The sequence below is a fragment of the Marmota marmota genome, unplaced genomic scaffold, assembly GCF_001458135.2.
Source record: "Marmota marmota marmota unplaced genomic scaffold, marMar, whole genome shotgun sequence".
Taxonomy (NCBI): domain Eukaryota; kingdom Metazoa; phylum Chordata; class Mammalia; order Rodentia; family Sciuridae; genus Marmota; species Marmota marmota.
In genome coordinates, this window is record NW_026000037.1 from 54,207,989 (window position 1) to 54,235,180 (window position 27,192).

The 27,192-nt window shown below is 35.6% G+C and overlaps 1 protein-coding gene across 2 annotated transcripts in view; it reads left to right on the forward strand.

The window, feature by feature from the left end:
- LOC107136897 (xin actin-binding repeat-containing protein 2-like) overlaps positions 1 to 27,192 on the forward strand; it is a 74,069-nt gene that overhangs the window by 13,112 nt on the left and 33,765 nt on the right. For both annotated transcript variants that reach the window (XM_015479271.2, XM_015479270.2), the window contains exons 2-3: positions 11,943 to 12,091; positions 16,974 to 17,111. In XM_015479271.2, the coding sequence (XP_015334757.1) occupies positions 12,035 to 12,091; positions 16,974 to 17,111 (195 nt within the window). In that variant the 5' untranslated portion in view covers positions 11,943 to 12,034. The remainder of the gene's footprint in view (positions 1 to 11,942; positions 12,092 to 16,973; positions 17,112 to 27,192) is intronic.

Below are 27,192 nucleotides of genomic sequence, written 5' to 3' on the forward strand. Positions count from 1 at the left end.
CTTCTTTTTCTCTTTGGTTAGTCAGGGGGGCAACAGAGAATTGGAGGAGTGCCCAGTCATCATCACCTGGACTGGTTCAGGAAAAGCCTCATTGTTCCAAGACCCTGATCAAAGGCTCCAGAGGGGGAAAAAATGAATAATTTTTTTGAGTGATAGTTTTATGTTTGAACCTAAAGTACACAAAGCAGGAGAAAACATGAAGAATCATTTGGAGGAAAAAAGAGAAGATCTGTCCATCCCTAAAGTGTGGTATCATCAGGCAATTTCATACTTCAGCGTTTCAGAGAACTCTCCTGTTGCTTGCTCTTGACAAACTGGCGGTTCATTGTCAAGTGCCAAACCACCATTAAAACAACATTTTGAATATCAAATATGTTGGTTTAGTATTTTTTTTCTCTTTTCTTTTTCTCAATACCACAGCCACATGGGTAGGACTAGGCCACCTTCCTTGCTCCCATCTCATTTAGAAATTATCTGTTGTTTCATGCTGTGTTCTCCTTCTTCCAGACATTATGTTGGAAAGTTGGCTTAGGAAGAGACTCTTTAGAGGAGAGAAGGTTCTAAGTTCAGATGGATCAGAGTCAAGTCTTATCTTTGATGCTTACTAGTTTTGAGATTTGGAGAAATATCACAACTTTTCTTATTTTCTGATTCCCCATCCATGAATTTTTCTCTGCATAAAAATAGCTACAGTGTACCATAACACCTAAAGGGGGGTTGGAAGTTGGTGAAAGCACACATTTCTTGCTTTGTGCCACTTACTATGTACAGGTCTTTACTCTCATGAGATTTCCTACATTCTTCACAGGCAACAATTTATTTGTGTTAGAAATAATATTACTTATAATTTCTAATTAGAAAGCATATTACTCAATTTTTAAATAATTTTAAAATAATTTAGAATTTAAAATATTTTAAAAATTAAAATAATTTTTACATGTTGGGGGAAACAGCAGAGGGAACTATTAACTGCCTGGGTTAAATGGGGAAAATTAGAGAAAAAATTGAGCCACTGTTAGGCTACATGCCACATTTTAATTCCTTAGTGTGTGATGGGGCTTTATTCATTTAACCTGTTTTCATCCTTATGCAAATAAGTGTGGCTTGAGGGGCCAGAATGGAGGTGCAGTGTGTACCACCAAGTTCATTCCTCAAGATACCGGACATGCATAGAGTCCTAGTTGCATTGCCTTCAGAGCAGCTGGCTCCCTTAGAAGACCAGCCATCCAGGAACTAATTTGGGTGGGAAGTCAGAATTGAAACCATACAAACTATTTTAATTTTGGTTTTAGAGATAAAGCCAGATCAATACTTCTTAGTATACCATATTTCTGGAGGATCTCTGATACTTTTTTTTCCCTCCCCTTTTTAAGCGGAACATGACTGAATTATTATAATGGTGATTAAATTGTCCCTGGCTCTGAGCATGGTCACTAGCCAACAGTAAATGGAAAGTAGTTGTTGGCTGAATGTATGACTAAAGCCTTAAGAGAAGAGTGTATACCAGGGGCAGATTTACACCAGGGGAACTTGATGGAAGCATGTTACCACTTCCCTAGCTGTTAAGAAGAAGAGATCACTAGCACATGAGAGCAGTAGCCCTGATCTTGAATTTTCCATCTCTTGCAGTAAAGTTCATTCCTTTCTCTGTTCATTTTGGATCTATAACTTACCCTTTTAAAAGTTTGATCTCTATAATGACCAAAGCAATAGAGCTGAACAATTTACTTTGATTTCTAACTCTAAACTCAAGCTTATAAGAATAAAAAAGGACCACTTAGAGCTATAGAAGTTCACTGAATTGGTTTCCATTTGATATATCACTAGATTTCACTGAAATCAATGTCTAGGAAGGATTTATATGCAGATATTTAAGAAGCAGAAAGGAGAATTCATGACCTTAATTAAAATGTTACTCGTAAATAGAAATGTTAGATTTTAGTGAAAATATATGAGACTTGTGGAGCTAAATTAACTTGTATGCAGAAATACCTTCAGACTGTCACTTTCTTTTTTATATTTCATTAATGAACTATATTTATATAATATGGGGCTCATTTTGACATAATTATACAAGCATGCAATATAATTTGCTCTACTTCAGTTCCCAGTACTCTCCCTTTCCCTCTCCTTCTCCCTCTCCCTGTTCATCTTCCTCTATTGTAACCATCTTCCTTTTATTTATAGTATTTTAATTAGTGCTTTATAGATACTTTCTATTTGATTTTATCTTTTGATCATTACGTCTTCATCAGTAAAATGGGAATGTACCACCTCCCAGATATGGTAGTTATGAGAATAAATGGTATAATACATGTAAAATTATTAACGCATAATAGATACTCATTAACTGATAGCTATAATTATTATAGTGTGATATGTCTGATTATATAGGGAAATGGCCAAGAAGAGACTTATGCTATAAAAATATGCATCACCTACAGGCATTTAATGGTTCTAATTTATTTGACTATTTCAATGAAACTTAAATCTTTTTATTCAATTATTGATTTTTTTTTTAAACTGGCCAATTCTCCAGCCTAAGCAATTAATAAAACCATTTAATAGCAGTCTGATTAAATTTTTAAAGTATGTCCAATTTGGCAATATTTTTATACCAATGATAATCAAATTAATTCCTTTCATTCATTACTGCAGTACCACCAGAAGTACTTCCTGTGAGATGATAACAGATGACAAGTCTATACAACAAGAACTAATTACAATTCAGAATGGCAATTCTGTTAGATTAGAACCTAAATGGACACTTAACTTCAATCTTATTTATAAATAGGTGGATATTTCTTCTTTCAGGCACAAAGAGTAACTTCAAAGATGTTTCATCATCCAGTAGTTACTGTACATGTGTCTGTGTGATTTGCAAGAGCTAGAACTAAAATATGCCTTAAGAAGAACCAAGTGTGTCATGATTTCTGACTTGGGCAGATACTGTATGTGTACAGTTAGTGCTTATGTCAGTTTCCTATTTGCGACTGCAGCAATTTACCACAAACACAGAAGATTAAATCAACACAAATTTATACTACAGCTTGGGAGGGTCAAAAATCAAATCTGGGTTTTTACTACACCAAAATTAAGATGCTGTCTGGGCCGTGCTCTTTCCAGCTCTACAGAAGAATCTGTCACCTTGCCTTTTCTAGCTCCCAGAAGATTCCAGAATTACTTCTATCTTTAAGCCCAGCAGTGTAGAATACGCCTTTCTCCTACTTCTGTCATCATTTCCCCATCCTCACTGTCTACCTGTCCTGCCTCCCTCTTTCATTTATGAGGACCCAGTGATTACAGTGAACCCACCTGGAGAATCCATCTCAAAATGCTTAACTTCTTCATATCTTCAAAATCCGTTTTGCCATATAAGGTAACACTCAGAGGTTCCAGGATTTAGGATATAATCATCTTTTGGGGAACTGATTTTCTGTCTACCACAATGCTGAATCTAGGCAATTGGATATACAGAATCTCTTCTAGTTTCTGGTTAACTGGAAGAGTACCTGCAAGGAAAGAGTAAAGAAGCAACAACTAATTCTTTTTACCATGAGAGATATGCTTTATTAATGAAGAAAGCATTGCACAGTAATCAGGTGAATAAATGAATTTGGGGATAGTGAAAGGTGGTACATGCACATGTGGTGACACTATACTTTGCAGGGAACAGGATCATGGGGAGGTCAGTTTAAGAAACAGACTCTGATCCTATGCTGGAGGATGCCACAAAATAGCTGTTGCACTATGATGGCATTCCCTTCCACTCCTTTTGTTCCTTTGTCCTTCCTCTCCATGTTTTTAAGGTTTGTGAATTATGCAAAGACTGTGCTGTGCATTTGCTCTTTCATTTTATTCTCCATCTATTTCTTGGTTTTATAATATTCGAATGAGGATAAGAATATATAAAACTCAAATTGATTACAAATTTGACTTGGCAGCAACACTTTGAATGTTTAAAAGGGATGAATCTTCTTATTAGCTGAGGGATATGCAAATATTAAGAATTATAGAAAAAAATTATTCCTGCTAATGGCTCTGAGCCTATGATATGTCTGTTGGTATGATAGCCTGCACACAAATCCAAACATAGGTCATATATTTAGGTTTGATAAAATTTAATTCATCTCTCTCCCAATTTAATTCTAAATCAATTTTCTGAGTACTAAACCGTTGACTTCTTCATAACACATCCAGAATAAAATAGCAAGGCTGTTGCTGTGTCACTGAAAGTGGGCTTGCCTTCCTGAAAATGACATCTAGGCTTTCTTCAGTTTTGCAGGCTCCCATAGGGCTTGCCAGTGCTTTCTGCCTGTTTCGTAGCTGGGACTAAATAAAGGTTTCTTGAATTGCTCTCAGCAAATTTGAAAGAAGAAATAAATCATAGTTATTCTGCCAAATAGCTTATATTGCCATTAAAACTTAGAATTTCTTTTGAGTCATAATTATACACTGGATTAGCCATTTAGGAATTTAAATTTTTCATCACATATATAATTTGAGTCAGTTCATAACAGAAAAAGGCATCTCTTTTTGTCTGAATTTTCCTTCATTTGTTAACTGTGGAGGGTGATTGGAGGGGTGGGGCGGAGGGTGGTACTTGTGCTTCTTTAGAGGTAGCATAGAATGGTGGTTAAGCCATAGCACCTGGAGCCAGACTGCCTGACTTTCCTTCCTGGGTCTGAAGCTCAGCAGTCACCTGAGTTGGGACAGCATCTCTGTTTTCTTAATTGTAAAGTGAAGATGATAAGTCAAAATAGTCTATAACTCATAGGGTGATTGAGATCATTAAATGGATTAATGTCTGACACATAGAAAGAACTTCATACACATTTGCTATGATTTTTCACTTATAAATAATTCTTTCAAGTCCATTATCCATATTTCCATAATGTTAGTATTTTTTCTGATCTGTCAGTGTCCATGGAAAATTAACATTTACGCCTATTTATTATAATTGTTTTCCTTTTATCCTATTTTGTTTTTAAAAAAAACTTCTATTTTGAATTTTTATAGTAAGAAAACCTAATTGAAATAGTTTTATCAACTACTCATATTCTATGATTATCAATATATATTTAAATATTTTTGTAAGATTTTCATCAATTTCCCTCCCCTTTTCCTACATTTGCAATGTACTATCCATGAGCAACTCCATTTGCTCATACATCTCTTAATCTTTTCCTTAAAATCATTACCCAATTTTCCCTATCCAATTTCTTGGTAATGCTGCAATTTCATCCTTTCTGCATCTTTTGCTCTTACACATACATATTCACATAGCCAACTCCATGATTCAATGCAGATGTCTCATCTTTCTGGATGCTTTCCCTGACACCTGCCCCATTGACATCCCAGAGGGATTGTGTCCTCCCAGTAGACTCCCAACTCACCAGGTCTGAACCCAGAAACATAATGGTCTATAACTGCCTGTTTCCCCCCAGCTCAGCTAAAAACTCTGGAGGACAGTGAATATTTCTTATGGGGTTTTTTTACAATGTTTGTTTAATTAGAAAGAATAAATATATTAAATAAATCATATTAATTATAAAATCTCCATCATTTATTTTGGAAAAGTTTATCTGGAAAAATGGAGCGAGATGTTAGTCACCCACAAATTTTTTTTCTCTATTGCTAATGATCATTCTGTTTCTGTACTGCACTAATCAGCATGTAGTGGCCTCCCATTGCTACATCTTCATAGTGGAATGATATCTGTTTCCAGTAGAATGCCCTCCTATCTCATTTAATAAAATTCATTTTTATAAATACTTGGCCTGAAAAGAATATTGCCATGATGACTTTTCTTCATTTATATTTTCCTGATAATTTTTTAACTTGTCAATTTTATTAGTTTCTTTTATATTTTCAGTAACAGCATGAGCCAGCAATTAATGGGTTTTTAAAGCAACACTTGGAGCCAGGGTCACATGTAGTAATAGTCTTGATACTGGAGCTTCTTTGGGTTTATTTTCTACATGAACAGAAAACGATTTGGGGAGCTTTCCCCTGGAAAGTTGTAATTGTTTTAGTCAGCTTTCCATTGCTGCAATCAAAAGACCTGACAAGAACAATTTTAGAAGAGGAAAAGTCTATTTGGTGCTCACATTTTCAGAGGTCTCAGTCCATAGACAGCCACGTCAATTGCTCTGCACCAGAGATGAGGTAGAATATCATGGTGGAAGAGTATGATGGAGGAAAACAGCTCAGGGCATGATAATCAGGAAGCAGAGACAGTTTGCCTGGTACTTTCTCCCAATATTTCCTTTTAAAATTTTATGTTATGATTTAGGCCTTATTTCTTGCCCATATCATATGGTTGGGTTATTTGTCTTTATCTTTCAATGGGAAGTTTGGCCTATGATCACTATGGTAGCAAACACATTTATTTTAGGATCGACCTTCATGTTGAAGTATTATATTTTAAGAGCCTTTGTTTTCTTTTTGCCTATGTTGCTATTACATGGCCTGTGTTTGACTTTTTTGCTGCTTTCTCTTATGGAGGTCTATTTGGATTCATATAAACTCTTTGCTTCTCAGAATTCAAATTTAAGTAACCACTACCTGGTTCTCTAATTACCTTTAGTGTTCAGTGTTGTAAAGGAAGTGTCTAGGAATGTCTGGATTTTGTTTCCTCATCTCAGTACTCTTCATTTGCTGGATAACTGTAGAATTTTTATTATTTTGAACTTGAAATATTCACCAGGACTTGCCATTGAATATTTAAGTTTATTTACTTACATTGATGTATTTAACTTTATTTCTGGGTTATGATAAATAATTTCAATCTGTAAAGAATAATTTTCAACAATATAGTTCTTTTATCATAATCATATTTGTTCTGTCCACTTCCTCTCACATTGAAATGCTTGTAGCCTGGACTTTGTTCTGTTCTCTACCTTCAATATGCATTTTAATTCTTATAAATATCTTACTGTCCCTAGTTCTTTTCTCATCTCCACAGCTCTCATCCTCTGATTACACCTCAGCTAGTTCTCTTCTATAAATAAGAGACAGTTAACATCAACTTCCTCAGTCAGACACTGCAAGTAGTCTCTTAATAAAATAAAAAGCTCAAAGTACTTTCTACTTTATTCTTTAGACTTTTGCATAGTCAACATTCAGAAGGAAATGGGAAAAGAAATGAGGTTATTCACACAAATTTAAACATTATTTGAGCAAGCCAGTTTTAAACCACCTAGTATTGAATATTTATCTTTCAACCAATAACATCCATTGTGTTGTTATATAGTCATTCTTTTCATATAACTTTATCCAGATATATAGTTTGGAAATGTGCCTCCCACAGTCTAAAAGCAATAAGAAATATTTGCATTTAGAAAATGTGCTGAGATGAAAACTAACTTAAGAGTTACAGAGTGACAAACCACTTGGCCTCATGAATCTTGCCATATTAGGTATCTTCTGCTTGGACATTTTTATGCCTCTAACAGTATTTGAGGGCAGTACACTGACCTTACCTCCATGTATCAAGCTATTGACTTTGATTTCCAAATTGTGATTCCAAAAATTTTAAAATCATATTTATAATTGATTTAATATTTTTAGATAGTTGTTGGACATGATATGCAAATAGGTTTGTTATTGCTTAATATGGTACGAGCATGTCATTTTTATAAACTACTGAATTCCGAATCTCCTGAACAGCTAGATTAGGATGGTTAATAATAGGTACATGACTGTCCCTTTTAAAAGGTCTCCTAATATTCATCATTGCATACTCCTAAATTTTCTTTCTTTGGTAATAGAACTTGTAAAGGCCGGAGAAAATTTCAGGGTGCATTGATTACATTGATTATTCCTCATTGTTTTCTGTCTCTAATGTCTAAGAGCTATTTATTACTTCCAAGGAAACACATAAAAGTGACCATACAGTCTCTTCTGTGGCAGACTGAAGATATGTGAAAAATTGGTTAAGAAAGAAGGAGTATTTTGCTTTAAACATGCTTTAAAGATGCTTTAAACATGAACTCTCGATAAAAAATAGAATATAGGAAGGCATAACAAATTTCTGTAATCTTGGTCAAATATATTGTTTGATTTAGTTTGTTTTCAAAAACTATAGAAGAAAATCATATATTTGGGATTTTAGAAAACACAACTCTAGTCCTACAGTGTCCTGCAGTGTCTTGTGATTTCAGAAAATAATATAGACATAAGTGGGATTTATCTGTTATATAATTTTTATACTACAAAAATTACAATGTAAATTTTTCCCTAAGAATCTCAGAAGCCTTATAGAAGACATTGCTATATTCCTTATCTAATAGTAGTCATGATAACAGATTGTACTTTTATTATGTAAATGTGTATACACCTTATTCAGTACTTCTTTCAAAGTACTTCTCTTTATGCTATTTCTCCTTTATTGGATTTATTTTATTACACAAAGAATTAATATGTTTTTGGGATTGGCAATTATGTTTACATAAGCAAACAAATAAAAGCTTTCTTTATTTAGTGTGTGATTAATTCCAAGCACAGTTATGCCATTAACTCTGGAGATTCAGGAAGATTCACTACACTTCTTGGATTTTTGTTTACTCATCTGCACAATGAATTATCTGTAAACCCCAGGGACAGAAACCTTCTAACAAAATCATTTTGTGATATTAATATTTATAATGCTTTCTAATAGAAACAGACATCTGAAATTTTACTTTTCCCTTTCTCTTTTTCATAGAGCACTTTAGCCTTTCAGTCTGTTCCTTCCTTGTCCTATCTGCATACTGATCAGTTTCCTCATTGCCTATTTTTCCAGGAATACAATATGACAACAAGCATCTTTATTTGTTCATCTGTCTCCTTTCTCCTTAAAAAATATTCAGAACTCATTTTATACTGCTCTCCAAATTCAATTGCATAAAGTCTTTTGAAATAAGGTATTATGAGTTCAGATGCTTCCTGCCACTCTCTTCTTCCCCACACATCCCTAAGGAAAAGGATGTCTGGATGTCTTGCCAACCCTGAAAATTTATATCAGGTGTTATCAGCACCAAGTTAGGAGTGTATAGGTGCAATGCATTATCATATACTAAGCAAGAAGCATCACCTTGTTTTCCCAATAAAATATTGACAGACATTGACTGAGGAGACTCAGAAAACAACATGGAATACAGCCAACTGACTCAAGGTGATTTTTCTACTACACGCCCCTACCTGAGTATGTTATTACTGATGTGGGAAAGAGAGAGAGAGAGAGAGAGAGAGAGAGAATGAAGTATGTATTTCATGATCTGCATGAAAAGGTATTGAACAATTGAATCTAAATCTCTTAATACTCATGCCACCAATTTCTTGAACAATAACCTGGGAATATTTCAGTAGGTTGAAATGTGATAAGAATTCAATACTTGGGCTGGGGATGTGGCTCAAGCGGTAGCGCGCTCGCCTGGCATGCGCCGGGTGCTGGGTTCGATCCTCAGCACCACATAAAAATAAAATAAAGATGTTGTGTCCACTGAAAACTAAAAAATAAATATTAAAAATTCTCTCTCTCTTTAAAAAAAAGAATTGAACACTTGAAAATTAAGTACTATCTGTAAATTTTACCAAAAACAAACAGGTTGAGTTTCTATTAATAATAAAAGAATGACAACGTATGTAAATAGTACACAAAGTGATGTATATTTAATGTGAAAAAAAATTTAAGGATCATGTTCAATGAACACTTCATAGTGTTCATTCTCAACAAAGTAAAAATAGTACAGTACATTCATAAACTGAATGCATCTGTGCAGACAAATAATCCACATGGTGATAATCATGATACTTTTTCCTTTAGTATATAAAAGACTTTCAGCAATTGGTAGGAATTGCTTTTTAATCAGAATTGACTGGAGGAATGGACTTGTATTTGAATATGAGGATTTAGATAACAGGTAAATTTCAAAGACAGCTGACAATTTTATGAACATATCAGTTTTATATGAACAATATGATATAATACAACTTGTTATTCCTTTATATTTTGTATTTTGATAGCATGTTAAATATATTTCTACAATTTTAATTAAAACATGAAAATGCTTATTTAACTAAGAAGTCTCTAGAGAACACCAAATACTCAGGGAGTCAAACCTCAAATTATGTTTTTATTTTTTCTGAGCCATAGGAGCTATTTTAATCACCACTTTCTACCTAAACCTTGAAGACACCAATTAAAAGGATTACAAATTCAACAAGATGGGTGTGGAGACAAGTGCATGGAGTACTGCATACATGGCATGTGTTAAGGGTGTCAGAGTGGCAGGCCACTCCCCTCATGTTAGGCCTCTGAGCAGCAGGCCGCTTACCCCATAGGCACAGCCCTGGGCATAAGGCCATGTGTAGCAGTCCCTGCGCTTGCTCCACGGCCCACTCCTTAACTGGCCACTGCAAAGACAATTAGCAGAAATTGCATTGGTGGCTTCCTGTAATCTGCTTAGCTACTGCCTGAGAATATATACATGGTTACTGCACAATAAAATCAAACCTGCTTCCTGCTTGGTCTCTGGAGGTCTTGATTAGCAACTCCACAACCACACTCTCCTCTACCCTGTTCTGTGGACCTCCTCACTGGACAAGAGAGAGCCCACGCAGATGCGTCAACGTGGAAGCCAAAGGCTGAGGAGAAACAAGGAAAGGAAAGATTGGCTTCGCTGTTATCTGAGGTTGTTTGTACCTTGGTTCATCATGACATCAAACCAACAAAAATAATAAAGTACATCAAAAAGCCCCTCCTGTTGAGTCCCAGAAGCTTCCAGCCCTCAGAGTAAAAGGAAGGGCTGTATGAATGAGAGATGAATATACATAAACACAAAACATGCACCCATATGTGTATATATGTACATACATACCATATATAGACACATATGTGCATATACACACTTATATACCTCATTCAGTTCACTAGTCTCAAAAAGAGCCCTTGAAATGGTTTTGAAATCAAAAGCACCTAAGAGTGAATAATAAACCATCAAGCAGGGTGTCAGCATAGCCAAGAGCACTAGATCCAATAAGACCAGCTCTGACACATATGTCAAATACGAGGGTCTTCATGTGCCTTTCACTTAAGGAAATATTTAGGTAGATGTTCCCTTATGCCTAAAAGGATTTGGTTAGATTCATTTCGACCAGCTGATCTCTAGATCTTTCTGTTTCTCTCACCTGTCATTCTGTGGTCCTGCCATCAGTCTTGTGCTGTTTCCAGTTGTGTGATTGCTATTGCCCTGCATTAAACCGTGGGAAAATATCAGACTCTGAAATGGGTGACAGACAAAACTGTTTCTAATGATACTATTACTTTTTTCTTATGTAACACACTTCTCTATGAATAAAAAAAAGCCTACAGTCTATAATTCTCACAGCACGTGCATATTTTAGCTAGATGTATCTCCTTGAGGGTTGAGGGGTGAGGACAGAAGCAAAGAGCAATTTTTAGACTTGCTAAAGATTTAGTCTAACCATCTTCAAGTCTGCCACTTATGAATAATGTGATCCTAGGAAAGTTTTTTAACTGCTATAAAATTCTGTTTTCTTATATATAAATTTTAGAAAATAATAGCATTTACCTCACTAGGTCATTAGAGGAGTAAATGAGATAATGCTCTTATAGCACTTAGCATAAATACAGCACAGTGTTGGAGAAACGTTAATTATTAAATATACACACAGACAAACACACTTGTCTTCAAAATAAATGCAGGAGAAGGAGGAAGGGGTAGTATTTCTTTATGCTTACAAAAGCATATACTACTATTCAGGCATTTTGTAGCATTGCTTGAAACTTGAAGTAAAGAGGGTGACCATGAAGCATTAAAAATATTGTGACATTGTTTTGTGAAATGAAGTATTTTAAATGCCTTCACTGTTTGTAAGGTAATGCTATGTTCTTTTCAAGCCTGACACATAACTAAGGATGCTACATTTGCTTTCAGTGACTGTTGGCCCTACTAAGCCTGCAGAAGACCGTGCTGCAAGGAGTGAGGGTGTTTCGGATCTGCAGGAGGTGGTCTCCCTAAAGGAGCGGATGGCGAAGTACCAGGCAGCTGTTTCCAGGGGTGACTGCCGCAGCTTCTCAACTAATGTAAGCTGCTTTTCTTGATTCTGTATTAGAAAATGTGCTTGCCATTGGTCCAAACCCTCTTCTTACATTTGCAAGGCAAGAATACCATTAGGCAGTGGAATAAAGTCCAAAGAACACAAATACAGTGCAAATCAAATTCAGATCATCTGAATTAAAGCTTCAGTTCTGCTATATATTGGTTGCATGAACTTGAACTACTATTTTAACCCCTTTTTGAGCTTCAGTTTCCTTAACTGGAAAATGGGAATAATCATCTACCACATAGGGTCTTAGTGAGAAATCAAGGAGATAATTTATGTGTAAGCCAGAAGGCACTGTATAAATGTGTCATTATTGTCATCATTAACACTTAACCTATAGCTATTCTCCTCAGGAAGGTTGTGAATTAATTTCAAATTTTAATAATGTGGGTTTGCATGCTGTCCTCCTTGGTCTCATATACGGTTCATTTAAATTCTCTGGCTGTATAATTTCTTTTGCTTTTCTCTGTATGCACTAAATCCATTAGGAGAGGCTTAATCAACATAGAAATGAGAGAGATTAGCAATGTAGGCACTCTGCTAAACCAATTATGATTATAGGAAACTGCAGGATTCAGTAAGACCACCAATTTTTAGAGCCAACACATAATAAAGCCATAGTGAAAAGAATTTGTTAGATTCTGAATTCTTTACCCTTCAGCTTAATGGAATATAAGAATGTTCTTTTATAATTATAATCTCCAAATTAGCCAAGTTGTGTGTGTGTGTGTGTGTGTGTGTGAGAGAGAGAGAGAGAGAGAGAGAGAGAGAGAGAGAGATTAATCCCAAAAGTAGTATTTTAAAATAGCTACTCTTAACATTCTTTACAAATTATTTAGATACAAGGCTGACTGTGCCAAGCTCATTAACAATATTGCAATTCTAGATGGCATTTAAGTTTCTACATAGTCATTAAAATACATTTTAGACACAGCATATATTTGGAATGAATGTTCAGAAATGACATAAGTAACTAGTTGGCTTCCAAAACAAATAGTAGCATTACAATGCTTCCTACCAGTCTTCTTAGAGGGTGCCCCCTGCTGGATATTTAGAACTTCCATGCAAATAGTCTAAATTGGAGAAATGATTCTTGGGGAAACAGTGGATCTTGGAAGCACCTAGTTAAAGGCTGATAATTTAGTAATCAACCTTTTATTTATGAAGACTTTAATACTTCCAGGTACTCAGATAAAATAAATTGGTATCATGTATTATTTGTATTTTTTCTGGTGCTAAAAAGAGAATGTTAAAAAGGGGCGCATAGGGGGCTGGGGTTGTGGCTCAGTGTTAGAGCGCTTGCCTAGCATGTGTGAGGCACTGAGTTTGATTCTCAGCACCATATATAAATAAATGAAGTCTGTTGACAACTAAAAAAATATATATTTTTTAAATAGGGGGGCACATAGGTAAATTGGTCTATTATTAATACAACAATAAAAAAATTTAGCAACAATCTGAAAGTTGTCTATGCATAAGAAATTTAATATTCATCTTTTCTGCATATTTTACATGCCAAAATACTGACTGAAATTACTTTTAGGAGATTATGCAGTTAGGTAGTAAGGAAGCCAAGGTCACTTTGTTATTTCTTGAATCTGGTACTTTTAATTAAATTCAACTTTCTCCTTCTGTTATAATATATATATATATATATATATATATATTCTTTGTCCCCAAAATACCCTATTTTCAAATATTGTGATGAGAAGAGTACATACTTAGCCTTAAAGGAAACCTGATAAATATGTAAAGAAAAGCAAAATAGCTGCCTTGTTTACTCAGTTGCATCATATGCTTGCTCAATCCCTTATACAGATCCCCCCGCCCAAAAAAAAGGAAAGGAAAGAAAAAATCATGGAAACTGCCCATGACTAATGTCTACACAATTAACTCAAATATTTTAAGTGTAAATCTGGAAGTCATAGATTCAGGCCCAGACTGAATCCTATGCATACCACTCATGCTTAGAAAGCTAGCAATGATCAGTTTCCCTTTGTCTTACACTAAGTAAAATGGCATTTTCTGAGGCTTAAATGAAAGTCATGTGTGGTCTGCAGAAACACCTAGAAAAGAAAGGGGAAGTAATGTTTGTTGAGAAATGGATTAAAATGCCAGATTCTATGCTGTGTGATTTTATTTCTCTTTTCTATTTTAACACTCAAATCAAATCTGTGAGAAATATATTGCTATGTCCAGTTTTTTTTTTTAAAGGTTCAGGAATTTTAATCCCAAGTTTTGTCAGGAGTAGGGTTAGACTCACGGTCCAACTCCCCAAATTATGTCATTTCTATCAGATTCTATAACCTATGGACCATTCTTGGTAAACAAATTTGATAGCTATCTAAGTATATTTCTCTGGGTTTGAGTGTCACATATTTAAATTAACTTCTTATTATTGACATAGCTATTAGATTCCATATGTGAACTCCAAGCCAAAGAATAAGAAACATGGAAAAATTGTAAACCTAAACAATTTCAATACAGAGCAGTCTCTGTTATGTGGTCATTAATAATTTCATGGGTTAGAGAGGATATTTAGAACATGGTGCTAAACAAGGCAAAGTTACAGGAGTGATCCTCAGTTGAGCAAGGAAGCACCACTCCACGTACAGGCCACAGAGACCTTCAAATATCTCATATGTGTGAACCTTCCTCCATAAACTATGATCAAGGAAACCTTAGCAGCATACTATCCACATCTTAGAGGCTTCATCTCACTTGGGTGAATGAGAAGCTGCAGTTGTGTCATATGAGTTCCTGGGCTAACAGGGGTAGGGAGAATACTTCTAATAAAAAATCATCAGCTGCTTGTGCTTTTGCATGGTCTAAGTCCAATGCACAATGCTGAAAGGAAAGAAATGAGTGCATATAGATCTTTATTTTATTTGGCAGGTAGGAGGCAACCTATCTGGTTAGGAATGGAATTTTTTTAAAATGCATTTAGTGGGAGAATATCCATGCATTCACATAAATACTAAAGTCAGATTAATTTACACATGATTTGTATGTTGTTTATAGTTACTTGAAACAGTAATGTCCTTCTTGATAATAATTACCTGAATTTCTATAATTTAATACTAATATATTACTTATATATGGTATATGCAGGAAAGCCATGTATGTAAATTAAATAGCAGGTGGGGGTCAAAGAAATATTGTGACCTTGACTCACTTTTCTATTTCTTTTAAATTTCAAAAGAGATGACATACCTTCTCACTACTTTTGTGTGTATCAAACAGCAGTAATTGATTAGAACTAACATTTAAAAATTTGTCACAGAATTTGACAGCATAAATATCTAGTACATAGAAATGTAAAATCATATCTCTTCTTCTAACTGTATTGTGAAATACATGATAGGTCATGAAAGTGGGGAAATGTTATTAACTCAGCAATGCAACCACTTGAGTATTTGATGCTAATTCAGATAATACTAAATATTAACTAGTTAATTCTCCAACATTCTGGAATATGGGAAACTCAAACCCAAGATAGATGCTGTATTTTTAGTATTGAGAAGCTGTATAGTTGGGTTAAGATTCCAGGAATCCAGGGGTCCATAGTATGAGAACCTCAGCTCCCCAGGCTCCAATTTCAAGGTCTTAGGGCTTTCAGGGTTATGTCAGGACTGAACCAGACCTCAGAAGACCTGCTCTAGTTTGAAATGTTGCTGAGTCTCCTCTCAGCTGCAAGCAGAACTGGAAGCTTCCTGGAGGAGGGTTGGCATGAGTCTGTTTGCTGGAAAGTAGTCATCCCATCTGGGTTTGAGTACCTTCTGGGCTCTGGAGTGTGTTGAATCATCAAAACCAAAGACTCTGATCTACTTCTGTACTTCCTGATGAGGCTGAAGACCCAACAGGACCCTTTAGTGCTCTTTGAGTTACATCCAGTAATATGTATTGGAATCTGTTCTCTCATCTGTGGAATGGCAAGAATAGACCAAAACCCTTCTACTGTGAAAGCCCCCTGATCCTGACACACCAGTGCTCATTGCTGAGAACTGGGACGTGCCAATTCTGCTGTTTTTCTGCCTGTTCTTTAAGGCTAGTGAGTAAGACAGGCAGATGTGATTCAAATGTCAGTGCTAACATTTTTGTCCTAGCTGAGAGAATTTAACAAGCTGTTTTATTTCCCCAAACCACAATTTACTTATTTTAAAATGTGGATAATAGGTGTCTGTATCTCACAGAATATTGAGAAGCATTAACTGACAGAATACATATGAAGATACAGAAAAGGCATCCTAATGCTGTGACTTAGCAATTTTTAATATGATTGATGATAATATTTTTACATAAGACATAATCTAAGTCTCTTTGTTCTGTTCATACTTGATAATTTTTAAAAAATTTGAACTAAAGAAAAATGATTTTAATAATTATTCAGAATAATGTGTCACCTATACAGGTATTTGGGGTTTTAATGAAAAGCTTATTTTGATCAAAATTGAATTCATTATACTAATATCCACTACACTATGTATTATTAAAGAAATGCATTCTTATAGGCCAAGTGGGTGGGGTGAAGCTTAGTGGTAGAGCACTTACCTAACATGCACAAGGCCCTGGATTGTACTCCTAGGGAAACAAAACAGGGCTAACCTCCAGACATTAAAATTTATCTGAAAGAAGGAGAATTAACTCCATATTTTGAAAAGTGTTCCAACTATATATCAAGACTGATCAATGAGAAAACAACTTAGAGTGTGACTATTTGTATTGAGGTTTTAAGTAAAAGCCTGCTAAAATAATTGTGTGCTAATATCTTTTTAATATACCACCCTTCGATACTTGTCAACTGTTTAAAACAAAAGCATCCCAGATAGAAAGCTGAATTTGCCTTTTTTTTCTCATCCTAGATGATGGAAGAATCAGAAATGTGCACAGTGCCTGGTGGTTTGGCCAAGGTGAAGAAACAATTTGAGAAGGACAAAATTTCTTCTTCCTGTAATACCTTTTCTCAGTACCAGTATCAACACCAGAACAGATCCGAGCAGGTAATGCCACTGTGGGTGGTGAGTACATCATGTGTGCTTAAATTGCTCTTACCAAGGCAGGAACCCCTCATTCTTGGTGGCTGGTTTATTTTTATAACTCATTAAAAAAAAATTGTTATTTTAAAATGTTTTAGAAAATCGTCTTTAAAGTATATAAATGTATTGATTTAGCTATTTTAATCATTTTGCCACATGAACCATGCTGAAACATTCCCCCTTAAGACTCTCATATCTCAAACATAAATGTAGATTAAATAGCCCAGGTTGGTTGACAAGTAAACAGAACTGTTGAGAGCAGTGTTTGTATTAAGCCCCTGCTACTAGGTTATAATTCATGACAAACTATCTGCCAGTTGTTTGCGTAGGTTAAAAGTAAAGCATTGTTCAGCTATTTATTATGGGGAATTTTTTGTTTTCTTTAAAATCATCAAAAATTGAGTAGTTGAACCCAGATGTTACATAAAACCTCAATGCTACTTCTAAATGTTATCTTATATAAATTTTTCCCATTTCATTACTTCATTATCATATATCACCAAATATTTTCATGTGACATAATGATTTTTGAATGTGAGAATCTAAATAATAAAACTCATCAGACAGAGCTCAGCAATTGGAAAAAAATTGTAATTTCACTATAAACAGCTGTACTCAGGCCTGCATTTTCCATGAGGAAGGAAATAACTGGGATATGAAATTTCATAATGGCTGTATTTTCCTTTTTAAAATCCACAGGAAATATAGAGTTGCCCAAATGTTTAAAAGTGAAGCAGTTGGGTGGTGTGTGTGGAGAGGGAGGAGACTACTTCAGGTAGACTGATTAAGAACTTAACATGTGAACTACTATTTGTTTTCTTGTTCTAGCTTTGTTTGGAAAGTGAAATGTGTGCAGTATTGCTAGCTCAATAAATTTGTGACCATATTTCTTTGTAATGTTGCCTAAGGAAACATAATATACATAAGAAAGTCAGAGTGGGCCTCCCTGTAATCTACTACCTACCTGCTACAACATAGGAGTGTTGGAGTGAATCCGTTGTAGAGGTGTCTGAGTACTTTAAATTGATCAACAATTCAAAATATAATTATGTTCACAGTTTAACTAACAAATTCTCTATAGAAGTATCAGTAATGTATTGACAAATCCTTTACTATGTAGGGAAGCAGTGTTATAGACTCCAGAACTATGGTATTTGGAATCTGACTTCTACCAATGTCTCTTGCCACTTGCCTGCCAAGTACATAGATCCAGATCACTCGTGGATATGGATTATTTGCAGTTGCATAGCCTTCCGTGCTTAGAAAGGCCTTACCTTACTTTAACACTCAACTGTTTCCATCTTGAAATTCCTCAAAAACTTGTGAACTCAGGATACCACATGTTCATTTTGCACCGAATCTGGCAAATTACGTAGCCAATATTGCATGGACCTAATTCATAACCCACTCAAGCCTCAGTTTCAGATAAGTTAGAGAGGGAAGTTGATCAGTGATTTACCAATCACATTGGCTGTCACGGGATCTAATATGACACAGAGAAACTTATGTGAAAGAATCTCATTATCTTTGAAGCTTGTTATCAATAAACACTCTTTAATAGTGCAAAAGACAGAAAAATCTCAGGGAAAGTGCCTTAAGTTAAAAAGGAACATTGTTCACAATGTAAACAGACAATGCAACATGAACAAAAGTTCATAAAAATGCAATCTAATGGGAGATTGGATTGAATCCCCAGTGGTGAATCAGCTCTCTTGGACTTTTCAATTATTAAATTGGGGAATTTTGCAAATCACATGATTTCTTCTTCTTAGCCTCCCAATCATAATTCCCCTGGATTGAACTTATTCTCACACAGCTATTTTGAAATAGTGGAATGCAAAGAAAGATTGTGTCCTTTTTACAGTAAAAGCTTAGAACATCTAACAGGCTCTGAATGGAACACATATGCTTATTCTTGAACAAACTCCTATGACCAGAGTGTGCTAATTGCTTTAGACTTCTGCATCTCATTTACCTAAGAGGCAATTTTCCTCATACATTTGTCAACAAAGAATATATGATGGGGGAAAACAAAGCCAAACAACAACAACAAAAAAGTCTATACCTGATAATTTCCTGATGAATGAATGAATCTGAGCCATACCGCAATGCAATATAAATACAACAGAAAGGAATCATAGCTGCACCTAAACTGGTAAACACCATTTATTGAATGCCCACTATATGCAGAAGTCTGTGAGAAAATGAAAGAAAAAGAGTCACTTGAATTTTTAAGACAAAACTTTAATTTATAATCCTTATTGAAAATTTGAGATAAATGCCAAATTTTAGGAGTGAGTGTAAAAAAAATAGTCTTTGATTATTTGCTCAGATTTTTTAAGCTATCTAAATGCATTCTAAAAATTGCTTGTTTTATTAGCAGGGATTGAGGACATGATGTTTGCTAGTAAAGACAGGTAGTTAATTCTGTTCTTACATAAGATGCTGTTGACTCTGGCAATGTTTTCAATCTCTTTTTATATTTCAAGTCCTTTCATTCTATCTCTCTAACTCTGACCCTGGCGCATATATATATATATATATATATATATGTAAATTTTGTTGACATACAGTAACAGTTATTAATTTGGAAGTCAAGTTTGAGTAGAAAGAACATTTGTTTTGGATTTCTGACAACATTTAATGTAACCAATTAGTAATAATTTCCTAAGTTGTAATAATTAAGTTCAATCTGTCTAATTCCTTCCTAACTTATTGGAATCAGGTGTTTCAAGGTAATTGGATGGCTATTTGGTAACAGGTTGTCTGGGAGATCAGTATTGGCCTAAACAAGGTTTGAAAATTAAGCTATCTCTGAGATTAAAAGCCCCTTCTGTTTGCTGATGGTTCAAATGTTTTATACTTATAGGTAAGGGGGTTCTAAAAGAGGGGGGATATAAGACATAGGCACCTTCACTTATGCCAGGTATTTTAAGCAGACAGATGTACCATTTATACATTCTAGATTACACTTTATGGCACCACCTCTTTAACAGCCAGCAGTATGTATCATTGTTGGCCTTTGGAGTTTCTGTATGAAAGTTTTGGATTTCTGACAACATTTAATGTCACAATTAGTAATAATTTAGTAATAATAGAAACCACGCTGGAACCCCTGGAGTGATGGGGAAGTGGTGGGACCAATTCAGTTTCTTAAAAAGTTAGGTGGGGGACTCTTGACTAGGTTGCTGCTTAGTACTAGCACTTCTTGGTACTGGTAATTTAGACTTTGCTTTTTAAAACAGCCATTACTACTTCCAGTAGATAGGGATGATATCCAATAGTTTTTTAAGGTACTCAATATGTCTTCTGTTGATATTTAGATTAAAAATATCATATTAGCACTGGTTTTTATTTTGTCTTAGGATTGAATTCTCACTATTCTGTGCCAGTGAAAACTAGAATTTTAATGCTAGAATGCAAAGGATCACTTAAGAGGGGTGTTCTTTATATACTCACTATGGCTGACTACATTTGGTAGGAACATTCTTGAGTCATCCATCCTATCCTCTCAGTCTCAACAGAGCCTCTTGAAATATCCTGGAGCAGATATTAGAATAAATGTGTTGTGGATGTAAAACTGCCATTGTCTCTCTCCTGAGTTCATTTTCACTTGCCCACTCTGTGGCTTCTATCTGGTATATTTACGACTTTTTTTTCTTTTTCCTTATTTAGCAGAATTGTTAAGATACAATTTGCACACCATAAAGTGCACCTACTTTATGAATACAATTCGACTTCTTAGTGTGTTTCCATACCAAGATTGACATACTAATTGCAATGTCATAACAATCTACTTTTAATACATTTCTACCCCCCCCCCAAAAAAAAAAAAAAAGGAACGTTGAACCCATTAGTAGTCTAGGACTTTCTTTGTGCCTTATTCTCACACACAAGTTTCGACTTTCATCTTACGTGAATTTTCTCTTGGATTTCCTTCCCCCAACCTTAGGCAGTACTGAGGACCTCTTTGCGTATTAATTGTGAAGCCCTGGCAGCCTCTTCTTTTCTGAAGTTGCTTATTTTTTTTTTCTTTTTAAGTGGCTTAAGTAGGAAAGAGCAGATGGAGCTCCAAACATTTTGAAAGTAATCAGTGCAATCCAGCGCTTAGGTAATTGCTTTCATGTGAAATTGCTGCACTGAATCCATGTCAAGAGTCGAAAGCATCCCTGACCTTCACCCTGCTGCCCACACTGATGTGCTGGGTGACAATGTGTATCTTTTCACCTGCATCTGCTGTTACAAAAATCCGAATGTAAACATTCGTACTCTGAAAGATTATGTGGATTTGGAACAATCCCTGGACAAATTTAGGTCAATAGAAAACATTTTCGACAGCTTGTGACAGATATAATCTGACATCTGTGTGTTTTAGACTCTTTAAAGGTAACCTATAATTATTTTCTAGCAATCTAAATATATTTTATCAACTAATTGTAAAGTGTTTCTTATATGCTTTAAACCTACCTTTAGGTTCTGCCACACACATCTCTGTTCAAGGTCATGTATTGCTATTAACAGTTCCAATCTTACCTAGATTGTTATCAACACACAAGTTACAAACCAGAATGTGTCTAATCCACAGCTAGTATCTCATGGATTGTATAGTATATTGATTGTGTGCACTGTTTTAAAATTACCATTATAAATTATAGGAAGAGCACTCAAAATGAGTCAATCTAGAATAATGGTTAGGCCTCTAGTTCCAGAGTCACACAGCCTGAGTTAGTCACCTATCTTAAGATGTTTTGTGATACTATAACACAATAGCACAGACTGAGTAATTTAAAATGGACAAAAATTTATTGGCTTACAGTTCTGGCAATGGGAAAGTCTAATGTCAAGCTTCTGACTAGGTTATTCATGCTGTATTATAACATGGCAGAAAGAATGGGAGATAGAGATAGAGATGGATGGATGGATGGATATAGATAGATAGATAGATAGATAGATAGATAGATAGATAGATGATAGATATCTCCACTTCATTCACGAAGGTAAATCCTTTATGAGCTAAACACTTCATGGAGGTCCCATCTGCCAATGCCATCATGATGGCAGTTAAATTCAACATGCGTTTGGTGGGGACAAATATTCAAACAAGGGCACCACCTATTCTCTTCTGTAAAATGATGAAGCAACAGGGTCACTTTGCTAATAAAAAGATATGGTCCATGAAAACTCTTAGTATAACATCTGGCATGTATTAATTATTCAGCAAACACTGGCTATTGTCATCAGTAGTATTGCCATTAAAATCAAGAAAGGACATAATCAAGTGGAACCTACTCTCAGGTTAAAATATGATTCACAGGCACTTTATGTATATGTAAAAATACAAAGAAGGACTGCATTGTTATGTGCCTCACACCTTAGCATTCTTTCCAGTTCTTTCTTTAGCTCTGGGAGACAATAATTTCTTAGAAGCTTCATAAATAATTAGAAATTTGCTTAAAATGAACATACCTTTAGACATAGGTCACTCTGGAGTAGTCAGTAACTAGCACGTATTTTAAAAATTATGATAGCAGGTCTTCTTTTGAGGGAAACATGCTTAACTTCATCTCTCAGAATGAAAATATGAGTTGGACCTTTAAGAAGGTTGAGGAGAGGAATATGCATAAACATACACTGAACAGATATACAGGGTCCTGTTTGCCACTGTGAACGCAAGTTTGTGTTTTTCAAGTGTAAGCATATGAATTATGCAGCCTTTGCTTTTGCAGACTGCTTTACTCATAGTATTATAACAAGATGTACTGAGAATAACATAATTAATATATAAACTGAATCAAGCAGAAGAGGCTATACAATAAATGAGGAAAAGAGGAAGAGTTGAGAGTGATTTTTTTTTAATTTATTTCTACTAGTGTTAAAGCTAGTGTCTTGTGAATTGTGGTTTCTCAGCACATTTTAGTTGAAGTATGGAAGAAAAAGAAAAGAATTTGTAAGGGGAAGAAACTACCTCATGATATTTTATGCTTTGTGCAGTTGCAATAGTGAAGACAGATATATTTCTACAATTGTCTTAAAAAAAAATACAGCAAGCGTTTGTTCAATATACAAGACCATTATGTACAAATGCTAAGATATAAGGGCTTCTATTTGCCAGAGAACTGTTTCTTTTCATTTGACACAGGCAAGGGAATCTTCCTGACCTTTCTCCAGATAGGTCAGAGCCAGTCGCTGCTCTTTCTCAGGAAAACAGAAACAGCACACCCCTTGTCCTCAAGAGGCACATAAATAAGGCTTATAGACAGGCTGCATATAACAGGCTTACTATGTAAAAAATTAAAACTCTAATAACAATCTTTCACCATTTTTTTCTTCCAGACCCAGTCCTTTAATCTGTTTATCCTTCATAGCTCTTTCTCAGTGCCTGTGGCTGAGTGGACCTTGGCAATGAAAAGAACACAATAAGATTAACTTTTTAATGCTGACTCAGAAACAGAACTCAAAGAGTTTGCTAAATAAAGCACAATGGCCTCACCCAATGATTATCTGCAACACACTCGGTACCAGATTGGTAGGGGCTACTTTCTGAAGAATTTAGTTGACTGAATTTGTTTAACTGAGCATTTCAGTTCCTGACTATGCCACAGAGCTAACCATCTGGTTCTCAGAATTTTTTTTCAATTTAGAAAGAAATGCAAACTCTGATACCTTTGTGGGTTTATAGATACATGTTAGGTGAACTGACTTTTTTCTTCCACTTTTGCATCCAGAACTATCCCTGCTGTGATCATGAAGGCCTATGTCACTACTGCCTCTCAAATGTGTGTTCATGATCCTGCTATCTAAACACTTTGAGGTTGGTTGTCTCTAGCTTCTTAATCTCTGTGTCTCTGCCTTCTTACCCACATCCACCTTCCTGTAGCTCTTCAGGATTAAATAATATGGTAAAATCCCATATTATTTTTTATAGAAATTGAATACACAGAATTATATTTTGTGAAAATTTTCCTTGCTTGAGCTGTGAAACAAATTAGCTGCACTTACTGTGGGGAAAACAAAAGCAAAACCACAAACCTAACCCCATGAGAACTTGTATTTCTCATGATGAAAGGTAAAAAGACATTCTCTACAAAATCAGCAAACCACAGACTCTTCCCTTAGCCTACATGGAACTCATCTGTCTAGAAATGCAGCTCACCCTCCTTACAAAACCCTTCAACCTCCTTTGCTGCAGGTTCCCTAGGGTTGAAACACGGGAATTATGAATTATGGTAATGGGTTCCAGTGAGTTCTGTCTTTGGGTTTCTACATCTCTCAGGCCCAGAAGCAGGGCATCTTTTCAGACTACCTGACACATCTCCTCCTGCTCATACCCTGACAGTGCAGGAATTTAGAATTAAATCATTGTTCCCATTCCCATTGGGCTAGGTCATGGAATCTGGGTGGGAGCTCTGGGTATCTGTTTCCACCTGAGCAGCCCAGATATTTCTGGTTTAATTGTTCCAGAGTATGATCAGAGAGCAGGGAATTTTAAAGCTCTCCAGGTGATTCTAATGTTTAGCAATGATGATGGCCGTATGTGTTCCTACGTCCGTGGTGTGGTTGATGGTCACTCGGCTACCTCAGTCGCGGGGTGGGGGGCTACAGACGTGGTGTCAAAGCAACACATGGACACCAGGAGCTGGTGAGAGCTGGAAGGTGACAACCTCAGTCAACCTCCAAGCAAGCTCCCTTATTTTTGGAATGCATACAGCTATTATAGGGTTCAGGTAGGTGTGCCCGCCAATCACACATAAGCACCTTAACATCTATAAGCCAATCATCTTATGCCTATTACAATCCTTATGCCTATTGTTACCACACTATGAGGAAGCACTAAATATTACTGTTGTGATGGAAGGTAGTCTGGAAGGGTCTTTGTACCTAAGGGAGGGGGGCTATGTGTTGGGGGGTTACATGCCCTGAAGCACCTGACTCTGGGTTTCCTGACCTGGTAGTCTGGTAGTTTGGCAACACTGACCATGGCTTGCTAGAGCAGAGTGCCCCGTCTTGTCGTAGGTTTTCCTAGCACTCTGAGCTGCACATAGCTACTAGCTGTGAACCAAAAGTTATTCCAACAGATGGCAATGTGAATCTGAGGTAAGATTTGTTACTCCCAAACTGACCACTCCCCTCTTAGTTCTGGTCTGAGGCTTGTCCCCTATGCAACTCCCTCTGTCCTTGTCACTGCAGGGCTTCTTTGTTTATGTGGTCATTTCTCCCTTTTTTTTTTTTTTTTGGTACCAAGGATTAAACTCAGGGGTACTTTACCACTGAGCCACATCCCTGCCCTATTTTATATTTTATTTAGAGACAGGGTCTCACTGAGTTGTTTAGCACCTCGCTTTTGCTGAGGCTAGCTTTGAACTTGTAATCTTCCTGCCTCAGCCTCCTAAGGTACTGGGATTACAGACATGCACCACCATGCCCAGCCATGTGGTCATTTCTCTTGAGATGTATACTGCGATCAAAGATAGAGCACAAGACTGGGAAGAATACTAAGAAAGCAGGGGCTTAAAGAAATCATAGTGAAAATCATGAATATCAACCAAACAATCACTTCATGGATACCAAACTCAGGTTACTTTTGTTAATGATAGACTATGTTGAAATAGTGGATTTATGCATATATATGATATATTAGGAGATTAAAAATAAATTAAATATTTAACTGCTTCAAATTAACTAGATATATATTAAAACATTATAATAAACTATCTAATTAGAATAAAAATAACTAATGAAATTGATATATTTTAGTTTATTATACTGATACTCCAGTAATCAATTAAAACAGATTTCATGCATTCATTTTGCAATAGTTTAATTCAAAATTGTTTTAATAGAATTTTACAGTCTATATACTTAATGTCTCTTATTTGTACCTTTGATATTTCTTTATCAATAATATTTTGTGATAGACACAGAGTTTTACATAATTATAAAGTGAAAAACCTTATTAAATGATTTAGTAAAGATTCTCATAGCCACCTGGCTCTTTACATAACTAAGCTAATGTGTGATCTTTCCCTGGGTTACAAGGTGTGCTCATGAAATGTAAGACTGTCTTCTGTTATCCACTAACATCAGTCACGTTACTTTACAGTCACACACTGTAACTCTCAACCTCTTCTGTCCTCAAATAAGGTTGGTGGTAATTGCTTACTGTCTGCTAAGGTGTGACTATAAAGTCTTAGTCATGTCTCTTTGCAATTTGCTCTTTCAGCTTCTTGCTACAGAACCTGTTGGCTTATGAGTTACTCTGCTGGTGCATAGAGGGTTCTCTCCTCCCTCCCCTGAAGGAACACTGCAGGCCATTCTAATACATCATTATAAAGGGAAGCTCATTTCCACCCCACACTGTGCAGACAAGGGCAACCATTGTCCTGGGTCTTTTGTGAAAATTTCATCTTCTTGGTTAATAGTGCAGTCTGTATAATACATTGATTCAGCATCAGTTCCTTTTCTGCTTTGATAAAACTAAGTGAACTAATGTTCTTGGTGACTTCAATGGATTTAGGAATATTAACATAGGAAGAGTGTCCTGGCCCTGTTTCTCAGGAAGTCAGGGCCTCAGTGGATAGTCCTAATACCAATAAGTAAGACTTATTTCAAGTGCTTTTAAAACATCTTGGATTGGTTGCTTTTTTTCCCCCTATAATTCATCTTACTCAGTCTCCAAAATAGAATTTGTGGGAGTAAGGTTTACCCCAGTTATTGGAGCTCCATTACAACAACCTCTCTTCTTCTTAATGGTATTTTTGGGTCTGCTGTTTCTATAGACCTATTTGTTCTTAGAAAATACATTTTCAATTTCATTTAAAGAAGACAATGCACTTACATTTATATCCTTCATTCCTTTAAAGTAAAATGAATGGAGATTGCTTTAGGAGTGTTGTGTTCTCATATTGGGGCCAAGTTGTTGAGGAAGTGATAACCAATTCCTTTCCCAAAGAAATAAGATCAGAGAAGAGCAGTTCCTCCATACTTGTGCAAGTGATCTCAAAAATTATTTCATGTGGATAAAGAGGTGAAATACAGATTTTTTTTT